Source organism: Abramis brama (assembly GCF_963993115.1).
Source record: "Abramis brama genome assembly, chromosome: 25".
NCBI classification, from domain to species: Eukaryota; Metazoa; Chordata; class Actinopteri; order Cypriniformes; family Leuciscidae; genus Abramis; species Abramis brama.
This window is the reverse complement of record NC_139987.1, coordinates 5012744-5024594: the sequence shown is the minus strand read 5'-3', so window position 1 is coordinate 5024594 and position 11851 is coordinate 5012744. Positions and strand designations below refer to the sequence as shown.

Here is an 11851-nt window from a genome sequence, read left to right as displayed (position 1 = left end):
CTAAATCCAATAATTGGATGACTTGCTGAGTCATCAGTTTCACTGTACGTCACTCCGCTTTGAGCGAGACATTGAATCATTCACTCAACTGATTTGTTCAAGAACACTGAGGAAGTGCACATCATGTGTAATGAAGCCTTGCTGGTGCGTAGCATTGTACGTAATAATGGTGACACGAGGCTTTGTGAAGCGCCTTTATATCGTAAAAAGTGTTAATCGAAGCTTGTACAACATAGCCCTCTAATGGTCAAAATAAATAGCATGTAACATTTATTTATAAAGTAGTAAAATACTTCACACAGCTTATATTCCATTGATGCAGGGCTAGTTCAATTAGTCATTCTGAGGCAATGGCTGGATTTGTTACAGATCTGGCAACCCTGACCAATCCGCATCCAGGACCAGTTAGCCAAGGCCCTTTCTTTCATGTTATTTTGCACAAATAAATCTTATAATGAACAACTTATTACACCAGTACAGTACAAAACAGTTCAGGACACATTTTAATGATATCTCTGTACATAATTTTATTTACATGATACAATTTCGCAGTAATGTCGGATAACAAGATTATATGCGCAATACATATAATAAATAAAGATGGTTTGTACAAACTTGCATAACTAAAATCAAAATCAGAACAGAAGGTTAGTTGTACTGTGTAAACTGACGAAGCTCTAAAATAAAACAGTGCTGTGCAGCCAGACCCAAAACAGGAGATGGACTGAGCCTCAGGTTAAAGATGGCGTTCACTGAGTAGACTATAGTCACACACCGACTCACAACACTCAAGCACACTCAAAGGGCTGATTAAATGACACTAAACAATACCATTAATTTCTTACCTGAATTTAACACTCAATACCCACTGAATAGATCAATCACACACAAGAAAGGTGAATTAGAGGAAAAAAGAAAGAAATGGACTTCTAGTTTGATGTATTTCACTATCCATGCAAAACACCCACTTAAAACTCAACCCTCTGAACAAGCCCAGGAACCACGTTTTCATAAACTGGTGTCACATTACAACTCAAGAAAAAAAAAAAAAATCTAATAAATTTCACTTAAAGGGTCATGTGGGAGAATTGATATAGTTGTGTGTTAGTAGCCATGTCTCGCCACATGCATTGTGGACACTGGTGTCATGGGCGCTCAAAACTGATCATGAAGTATTCTGGTCTGGCTGCATGAAACCATCGCAACTGGATTACATATTTTTCACAAAGTCTGTCAATAATTAAAAAAACAAACAAAAAAATCTTTTGAACATGAAAGAGAAAACCAGCATCACTCCAATAGCTCATTAACTGACGTGGGCTGATGCTCAAGCAGAAAGTGGTTGATAAATGTGGAAAAGGCTGACTCTTAACGGGAGGGCGAAACGTTCGACCCGGAGGAAACAGAAGAGCGTCCATTTGCTACATGAGCCAGCCATGCACTGTTGCTCTGACGGCGCTCGGGCCAGAGCCGTAACAGTCTTCAGAGAGTCCAGGACACACCATCACAGACAGTCAGCCTTTAACACAACACTCAGATCCAGGACACTCAGAAACAGACACGTCTCCGGACTCACACCTTTTAGAGGCTGTTTTTTGTTCTTTTTCCTCTCGTTTGTTTTAACTTGAAGCTCGTATACCAACAGAAAGCAAAAGAAAGATGGAAACAAAGTGATCACTCATGCATTGGCTTAGAAACAAGATTCTTTCCCATACTGTAATTTAAAAAAAAACTAGTCTTTAGAATCACAGGTCAAAGTGCGAGTCCTTTTAACTGATCTCTCGCAGAGTCGAGGTGAAGACGGCGGCGGGCGGGGGGGGGGTTATATTCTCTGAATCTTATCGGCGACCACGACGGGGTTCTCCTTGCGGATCTTGGCGGCAGCCTCTGCCTTGTAGTCGTAGGGGCAGTTGTGCTTGTCCGAGTAGCGATGAAGTCCACAGAAGAGGTTCCCACAGCGGCAGTCGAACCCTGACAAACGACACGTCAGCATCAGAACGTGTGGAGGGAGCGTGTGTGTGTGTAGGTGTGTGTGGGAACACTCGTAGCTTCTGCTCACCTGTCAGGCCGACCTTCTTGCGGCACATGAAGCATCTGTTCTTCTTGTGTTTGGGGGCTTCGGGCGTCTTGGCCTCGTCCCCGTCGGCGGAGCTCGGGGGTGCAGCGGACGCTGTGGGCTGAGTGACGACTGCAAACACACACACACACCAATTAACATCCCGAAAAACAACAACTACATGCTGACAGAACATCTTTCCATCTTCAGTACGCAGGCATTTTCTGTAATTTTCTGCCTATTTTAAACATTGTGGCTTTCAAACCGAGACGTTTGTGACTCTTTCAGGCACAGTTTTTTTGGTGATTTCTTCAGTTACACCAGCGAATTATCAACATTACTTGCGAAGCAAATGATGAGAATCATTTTGACTGTAAGAACCTCTTTTAGCAATACAACTGAGTTGACAGTCAACGCATTTTACACATCTGCATGGCTATTAATGGATATATATTTATTTATTTATAAATAGTTCAGATGTCATACAGGGACTTGATCTCAATGAAGTCTCTTATTTGAAGTCAAAACAAACCAATTGCATTATTTAACAGTTTTATTTCCTTTGTTGAACATAAAAGAAGATATTTTGAAGAAAATGGGAGACCAAACAGTTGATGGACTGCATTGACTTCCATAGTATCTTTCGTTCCATCAACTGTTTGGTCTCCCATATTCTTCAAAATATCTTTTGTGTTCAGAGGAAAGAAACTCGTACAGGTTTGGAACAACTTAAGGGTGAGTAAATGACAGAACGTTCATTTATGGGTGAACTTTCCCTTTAAGGTATAGGTTCAGGGTTAGTATGTTTCAGTGACTACGTTTACATGCAGCCAATAACCCGGAATATTAGCAATAACCCGGTCGCGCACGGCCATGTAAACACCGGCAAAAACCCGGATATGCTCATATCCCGGTTTTTAAAAACCCGGATATTATACCTGGGGTACCCCTTTTCTAACCCGAATATTTGGTCATGTAAACGCGTATCGGCATATCCCCATCAAAAGGAACATTGATTTGTGTTCTGCGCATGTTCTATTCGCAAGGAATCTTGGTCTTTTGAGGAGAGACGGCGCATACAAAACCCCGCGTGCAGTATACCGGAAGTAAACAAGAAGTAGAGGTAAACATGGCGAGACGCAGCACAGCACCACACTTTTGGAGCGAGGAGGAAAGCGCAAACAAAGGCGATCGCTATCTGCCCCGAACTATTCATTATCCGCGTGCTGCTGCTGTTGTTGTTGTCTTTGGATACAGGAAGAAGAATCGGAAATGACGCATATTGCATCTTAAGGTTGTCCGTACGTCCAGACGCTAACCGTGTGTCGCCGTTTACATCGGGATATTGCCAATTGATTACAAATTCCATGTATACAGGAGTAACTCACCCATGTAAACGGGTTATTCCGAATGTTTCAGAAACCCAAATAGTGACCTTAACCCGACCATAACCCGAATATTGACAGCTTGTAAACGTAGTCAGTGTTGTGCAAGCAGTCGGCACTGGGATTCGAATGAAATCTTCAGAATCGGCTGCAGAGTGGCGTTTGCAAATGAGAAAAAAATTGCTTAAAGCAGTGTTCAAAATAGCACACTAGTCTTAAAGTGCTAGTCTTGTTTGCGCCTTGTTATAAATGAACCAGAAGCATTAAGCTGTTATTTTGAACCTATCCAGTGTTGAGACTTTCGACTTACGGTTTCAGGGACTCTAAAGCTGCGGTTAGAGCACTTTAAACATGATTCAGCTGAGACACTTCCTCAAGTCTAAAAAAACAGAAATACCAACCCGGTTCAGAAACTTCCACTTTCGGCGAGCCCACGTCGTCTTCACAGGAAATGCTCATCTCCGTCATCTGTTGTGTGACCGGCAGGGCAGCGGTGGCGGCGCTGTTGGGCGACTCGGCGCTAGCAGCGGAGGAGTGGTTGTTTAGTGTCGCTTCAATGATCTGGATGGCCGAGGCTTCAGAGGTAGGACTGCTGGTGACACTGCTGGAAGCTGCTGGAAGAGACCAAATCCCTTCAGTGTTAATGAGACGCTTGAGGAACAATCGATCTTACCAACACGTCCGATTGTCCGTGAAGATGTTCAAAGAGTGGAAACACGTACCCATTGTGCTAATCGGACTGACTCCCCCATTGTTTTGTCTTGTTAAATGCTCTTTGTAACAGACCGAGCACATGCCACTGGTCCGAGGGTTGCCATAGAAACCACAGCCGGTGGCACAGAGCATGGGCACGGGGCTTTGATTGGTCTCCTGGGCCATCTCTCTGAAGGTGGGCGATTCCTGCACACAACAAAACACAAGGACCATGAATATGACAGCATGCGTGTGTGAAGAGTGAATCAAAGACTGCGGCTGGCTTCATTAAGAGGATTTACGCCGATAAAGGTGCAACGTTGCCACGGACTGGGAATCAGATTAGGAGTCAGAGGTCGGAGCGCTTTTTTTGGCATCGTCTGGCATGAGCCTCATCTCTGCACGAAATCACATGATTCAAGCAAACGAAAGCAAAGTGATTTCTGCAAACTCATGCCAAAGATCATTTTACAACCAGACTCACCTGAACACTTCCTGGAAGTCCAAACACTTAACCAATCCAACCAATAAAATGCTGCATTAAACTATATGGTGTGGTTACATCAGAAAAGGACAGGACTGTCAGTACGAAGATTAATCTGCTATGAAAATACTCTGTGCACAGATTAGCAAAAACACAATCATTAGCACCAAAAGTTTAGTTTTTTTTCCCTGACACAAACACAACATTCATGAGAAAGTCCTAGGTAAGTGGTTCTCAACTTTTTTACTCTAAGCTCCCCTTTGTCCAAGACAATATTTAAAGGATCTCCTACTTCTGAACAAAGTTCATACATGAATTGAGTGGTTTAGTCAATTTTCTGAAGAAACACGATTGCCTTATGATAAACAATTGAATTTAGGCCTTTGTTCACATATAAACATTGATCAGCGAACATAAACCGCTCAACCGAACCTGCTTGACGAGCGAGAACAAACTTCTTGCTGAAGCTCAAACGTGCTGCGTAACACGAGAACGAACCTCATTGGCTCTTGCTGAAGCTCAAACGTGTTGCGTAACACGAGAATGAACCTCATTGGCTCTTGCAGAAGCTCAAACGTGCTGCGTAACACGAGAACGAACCTCATTGGCTCTTGCAGAAGCTCAAACGTGCTGCGTAACACGAGAACGAACCTCATTGGCTCTTGCTGAAGCTCAAACGTGCTGCGTAACACGAGAACGAACCTCATTGGCTCTTGCTGAAGCTCAAACGTGCTGCGTAACACGAGAATGAACCTCATTGGCTCTTGCTGAAGCTCAAACGTGCTGCGTAACACGAGAACGAACCTCATTGGCTCTTGCTGAAGCTCAAACGTGCTGCGTAACACGAGAACGAACCTCATTGTCTCTCGCTGAAGCTCAAACGTGCTGCGTAACACGAGAACGAACCTCATTGGCTCTTGCAGAAGCTCAAACGTGCTGCGTAACACGAGAATGAACCTCATTGGCTCTTGCTGAAGCTCAAACGTGCTGCGTAACACGAGAATGAACCTCATTGGCTCTTGCTGAAGCTCAAACGTGCTGCGTAACACGAGAACGAAGCTCATTGGCTCTCGCTGAAGCTCAAACGTGCTGCGTAACACGAGAACGAACCTCATTGGCTCTCGCTGAAGCTCAAACGTGCTGCGTAACACGAGAATGAACCTCATTGGCTCTTGCTGAAGCTCAAACGTGCTGCGTAACACAAAAATAAATGAACCTCATTGGCTCTTGCTGAAGCTCAAACGTGCTGCGTAACACGAGAACGAACCTCATTGGCTCTTGCAGAAGCTCAAACGTGCTGCGTAACACGAGAACGAACCTCATTGGCTCTTGCAGAAGCTCAAACGTGCTGCGTAACACGAGAACGAACCTCATTGGCTCTTGCAGAAGCTCAAACGTGCTGCGTAACACGAGAATGAACCTCATTGGCTCTTGCTGAAGCTCAAACGTGCTGCGTAACACGAGAACGAACCTCATTGGCTCTCGCTGAAGCTCAAACGTGCTGCGTAACACGAGAACGAACCTCATTGGCTCTGGCATGTCAAGCGAACATGTTTGAGCTACTGATGTGTGAGTTGATGAATGTTTATATGTGAATAAAAGCCTAAATTCAATCTGTTCATCATATAAAGCGATCGTGTCTCTTCAGAAAATTTGGAATAAACGCTCAATTCAAACATCTCTTTATGAACGAAGCATCAAAAAGCATCAGACTTCATCAAAATAAGATCATCATTCGTGTTTTCCGAAGATGAACGAAAGGCGGGTTTGGAACGACAAGAGGGCGAGTAATTAATGAGAGAATGTATTATTGGGTACAGCACTCATCATCAATGGGCAAGGAAACCCAAGCGCGCTCTCAGAAAACACACGTGCCTGATAGGCATGGCCAGGCCTTCTTTCCTTCTAACAGGAAATCATTAAGACAAATTATTTCTGTGATGCATTTACTAAAGTGTCGTGAAACACCCCGTTTTAATCACTACTCGTTCATACCTCAGATTTGAAAAATACAAGTGGGTGTGTAAAGCTGTGGAGAAGTGGGTGTGTAAAGCTGTGGAGAAGTGGGTGTGTAAAGCTGTGGAGAAGTGGGAGAGTAGAGAATGGGACCAATAAAACACAGACCTACAACACTCATAATACAGACACATGAATATTTAAATGCAAGTGGAGAAAAGACTAGCAAACAGAGTTGGGCGCACCTTGATGTATTTTAAAAATATAACCCTATGATAACGAACTCACAAAAGTTATCAGACTAACAACAACTATCATGAACAAATCATACAAGTTCTGATAACGTATTCGTACAAATATCAACACTTTAAACTTTCAAAAGAAACTGGTCTATGAAAAATGAGGAAGAACATTTAAAATGTCTAATACTATTTTCATTTTGTTTACGTGCACTATCACTGAACAAATGACACACATCAGTTTAACACAGAAGGAATAAAGGCATAGTTACTTTTTTTGTCCATTCTTCTTTGAATGTTCGGTCTACATCACTGTCTTGTGGGTATCAGAATAATTTGTCATCGCCTTCAGACGCACGGCTGTATCAGTGTCTGTATTTTCACATATATATTTCATTTGAAGTCCTGAGATGTGCGCATTCGCAGTGCTGGTTCATGTTTGGAGCAATAAAACAGTATATGAAATATGTCCATAATATGAACCGCGCTTGCTTCGGTCCGGATATGAACTGTGATCCAGATAGCGAGTGTTAAACTGCTCTCACGCGTGCGTTACATATTTATTTTTTATAAATCCTGACTAGTTCCTCAATATTGGCATAGGATAAAATCCATGGTTTTTAGGATCAAATCCAAAATCATACAAGCATTTTATGAATCAAGGCCAATTTAATGTGGTGCATCTTTATTTTGAGTTTTTAAAGCACTTTAATTATTCGAGTCATTAAGACTTATCGGGGCCCTGTTTGAGAACCACTGTCCTAGTTTGTTCGTTTGCCATTTTTGTGCTTTATTGGCAACACGTTTTCTGAATTTCTCAATGTTTGATACTGCTGTAAAGTTTTCCAACTTCACTTTTTTTTGTTCTACTGATTCTGTTTCTTTCTTATTCATTACTGACTGTTTACAACAACTATTTCATTAAGTCTACACACCCACTGTTGTGATTCAGTTCATTAATATTTAGATCTTAGTTCACACAGCATGACATCATAACTTACAAAAACATTGTGTGTGTGTGTGACGTGTTGCACCATTTTAAACAGAAGGGTGCGTTCACACTCAAAGCATTTGAAGTGGATCAGAGTCTGTTTCTGGAACGATTCACTATTGGTTTGAACACGGAATTAGTCCAAACCAGATTCACATCTATTTTTAAAAGTAAATTTTAGACAATTCTGTGGTGTCATGAGTAAAAAACAACAATAACTCAATTAAAATGAAACGCTCCCCCATTAGAGCATGACCTAAACTCTTAATATTGACTATGGCTGGGCGATCTGACAATGTGTCACGGTCACAGTCCAAAGTATCAATCCAATGATATTTTGCCATACCAACTACATTACAATATGTACAGAAGTTACTGACACAAGTTAATGTGATAAAGCAACATACATGGACAATTATACTCGCTACTGTATAAATAGACCTTAGAGTACATTAAAAACGTAAAGCACTGCTTGACATGTGCATCACAGATTTATTGTATTTGTCCTATTGTTTGTTATTTGCATGTTTGTTCTTATTTTTAAAAAAACAGACAAAATATCATCACGATAAAGATCATGAATTTATAAGATTTATCATATCTCCCACCTCTGGTCCACAGTCACATTGCACACAACTATGCATTTATATTAATAGTTAAACTTTTCAAATAGTTGCGGCTGTATCAAATAATCCTCAATGCCCACTGCCCTGGCATCAACGGCTGAGACGGCGGTATTGTGAGCACCATACTCGGCAGAGAAGTGCGTACGACTATGCGGTGTTGATGGGTAAATGCTGAATGGCAGTGAGATGTTAATACATCTATAGCTGGAACATTCTGTTCAAGCAGAGGCCGATCACATCCCACTCCCCATCCGAGCGGAAACATGTAACGCTGACGCTCTCCAGCAATGAACCTGAACTCTGTCAGGAGTGGTGTGTGTGTGTGCGCGAGGGCCCGTGGCTTCAGAGGGCCTCCTGTCTGCAAGTAAACAAGATTGCAGCATTTCACCTCCGCCTTCTGGCATCAGAGGTTTTCCCCTGAAACCCGCCACATGGCCCGCGTCACGTGTGTGTGAGTGAGCCTGCTGCCCTTCGCACTCGCTCACATGGACCGCTGGATTAGTTTTCATCCGTCACAAGGGTGCAATGTGACATGTTGTCCTGAACAGCCTCCACCAGTGTGTCCCTGACCAAAAATCCCCCCCCCCCCCATTGTCCAACCTGCCTCCATTACATCACACATCTCTAGGAGCTGGTTTGCATAGCACCCTCCTCCCTACACATGGCCTCATATATTCTGATAAAGCCAAAAATGGCAAAGCCCCTACAGGGCTGTTTTCCTCTCCTTCAGCCGATTCCCATGCATGCTGGCCATCTGTGTTCACCTATCCCTGTCTGGATGACAGCAAATACACGGCATACAGGGCAAAACAAAGACATGAGAGATAAAACAAGTCAAATAGTTGAACAAAAGCAAACCATGAAGCTAAAGACACCATAAATGGAGAAAGACAGCAGAAAACAGATGCTCACGTGTCTCAATGCACCAAGATATGAAGCATTTAAATGACATGTACATCTTATACAAAGTCTAATAGTGCACTTTACACTGCAAATACGGAGTGTGTGTGTTATTCACATAGTGTGTGTACTTTTATACATTATATAGAGAGATATATCAGAGTTTGAGGCCTCGTGAAATCCACTGAGTCATGCTAACACTAGCATCACGGCTAACAAACACACAGTGGCATATAAAGCGCAAAAAACACTCAACACAACAGCTGCTGCCCTCAAAGTGTGTGTTGTGTTCAGTCTGAGGGGTGTGTGGTGATGAACGAGTGAGGATGGGTGGTAATAAAGCTGTTTATCTACTTTATATCGGGGTCAGGGTGAATTTGCTTTGTGTTCTCCTTTGTTTCAAACACTCTTCCTGTTTGAGCCAAAGCACAAACCTTGATAATAATGATAAAACCACAACAATTCACCACCAGAACGCCAAATCACAACAAATCAGTCAAAATATTGAACAACAAACGGCGGGGAAATTATTTTTAAAGACGTTTATTCATTCACTCAGCGATAAAGATACACAAACTAGCTGGGCTTTGAGTTTCCTGTATAACATCTCCATCGACACGCAAAACGACACCAAAATAACACAGAAAACACTATAATAGACAGTAAAATAGTCGATTAATGATAATACTACACAAACAGCCAATTAACTGTATCTAAATAAACATTTGAAGAGAAATACATGCAAACGATCTTATTTTTCATCTCTCGTATCTTGAAGGACAAAATCAGTTTAAATGCGAAGCAAACAACGCGTTACGAATAAAACACGCGTGTTTAAACATAAATCTGCTGTTTTCGTATCATATTTCAGCTTTTAGGTCGAAAGGAACAACAGGCTAATTTTACTAGCTAACATGCTAGCATCAGCTAACAGCAATATTTGGTTAAACTCACCAACTTCATCAATTTAGACTAACCGCTAGCACATTAAATGACATTACACCAACGAATAACTATGGAAATAAAGATATTAGGCTTATTAGCTGGTTATTTCACCAAAAACTAATCATATTTTCCTGTAGCGTTAGCATGAGCTTTTAAAAGGTTGTAATGTGGGGGGAAAGTGTTTTACTTGCCTTATACGAGTAAAAAGAGAAGCTCCCGGAATAAAGAGACTATATATTAAACCCTTCGCGTTGGTCTTTGCCGCTAGTCCGCTGACGTGTGTGTTTCGGTGTGTGTGTGTGTGTTTTTCTGGCTGCTGTTTGTTGGTTTTCTTTAATAGTGGGCGTGACGTCACTGTGATTGACAGCTCCGCGGGGCGGGGCCTAATGCGCCAGTCACAACAAGTTTACTGTACAAAAACAACCTTCTGCTGTGAAGCAATAGCTCTAGTGCAGTGGCCAGGGGTTACCCTGCACTGTCATGACTGTCAAATACTGGAATTTGTTGTTCATTACAGCTTGTGGGAGTTGTAAATGGAAGAGTTTGTCCTAAATTTGATGTTTTGAAACAAATTGAGGCTGACAAATGACAAGTTGCACTTTTTTTCTAATGATTTCGAAATGAATTCTGAGTACTGTGATAGTACTGATAATATCTGCAGTGCACACCCTTTCAATGTGCCATGTTGCCACAATTTCAACCCAAACACCAGTTAGCAGGCATTAGCCGTCACTGTCATTCATATTAGGCTACTGTGATTTTACAGTATTAACTGTATGGCTCTGGATGCAACATGATGTTTTAGTAAAAGAGCAGGCACAAAATGTGTTCAAAAGTTCAAAAGGTCAGATTGTGTCGAGATCCAAAACATTTTTAACACATTTTAAGCAGAGGCTTTCTGTGGTCCATTGGTGTGCTGAAGGTTATTTTTACACGAGCTTGTATCAGATGTCAGCGCATTGTGATCTGCTGACCCGCAGAACAGCCAGAGCCCAGCTCGCTTTGAAGGACACGTTGATCCAATCACAACACGTTTCCATCAGGGCCAAGCAGACGCAAGATGAAGATACTGTCTGGGACACACTGAACACTGGCTGCCTCAAACGTAGTGAGTTTCCTATAGACAGCTCTGTTTGGTGTTACAGACACATTCAAAAACTTCTCTTCTTAAAAAACAAGCTTTAAGTGTCGCTTTTGTGTGTGAAAAAGTAGGATTTTTTGGTAGAAATGGACATAAAACCGATATTAATGTATACATTATATACTATAATAATCATGATTAAGCTGAGATCCATTTGGCTTGGAATCTTGTCCACAGGAAAACAATGAAACGAGTCTCTCGTGGGATGTCTTCAACCCTGGGTCTGTTTTGAAAGCACTCTCGTATTTTGCCCCAGGTTATATATAGAGCTGGAATCTGATAGGACACCAGCTCTCACTCCATGTGAAAGAACGGCTTCGCTGCTTTCTGCTCTTTAAGTGATTTCAAAGCCAAGGAATGAAGCTAATAAAGGTGCTGAAGGCTTGAATATGTTCTTACGTTTGACCATTTCAGGCATTTCCTCGAATCGTTGAT

The 11851-nt window shown here is 42.0% G+C and overlaps 1 protein-coding gene across 4 annotated transcripts; it reads right to left on the bottom strand.

Annotated features, from left to right (window-relative positions):
- Positions 1-475: 475 nt before the first annotated feature.
- On the bottom strand, positions 476-10633 carry zfand5b (zinc finger, AN1-type domain 5b). 4 transcript variants are annotated; one of them, XM_084103764.1, is made up of 5 exons: positions 10467-10633; positions 4164-4341; positions 3843-4055; positions 2060-2188; positions 476-1971 (listed from the first exon to the last, which is right to left on the bottom strand). In XM_084103764.1, exons 2-5 carry the CDS (start codon positions 4318-4320, stop codon positions 1823-1825), a joined length of 648 nt encoding a protein of 215 aa, XP_083959890.1. In that variant the 5' UTR covers positions 4321-4341; positions 10467-10633; the 3' UTR covers positions 476-1822. The 4 variants fall into 4 exon arrangements, with proteins under 4 accessions (XP_083959890.1, XP_083959892.1, XP_083959891.1 ...); XM_084103766.1 differs by having other exon boundaries at positions 3843-4052; positions 10467-10607; XM_084103765.1 differs by having other exon boundaries at positions 7086-10578.
- Positions 10634-11851: the final 1218 nt, after the last annotated feature.

Excerpts from the sequence above, each read along its gene's own strand:
- zfand5b (XM_084103764.1), bottom strand. The coding sequence starts at position 4,320 with ATGGCCCAGGAGACCAATCAAAGCCCCGTGCCCATGCTCTGTGCCACC. Across the intron at positions 2,189-3,842 it reads AGTGGAAGTTTCTGAACCGG|TCGTCACTCAGCCCACAGCG; the intron begins GTTGGTATTTCT and ends GTGTGTTTGCAG. Across the intron at positions 1,972-2,059 it reads CAAGAAGGTCGGCCTGACAG|GGTTCGACTGCCGCTGTGGG; the intron begins GTGAGCAGAAGC and ends GTCGTTTGTCAG.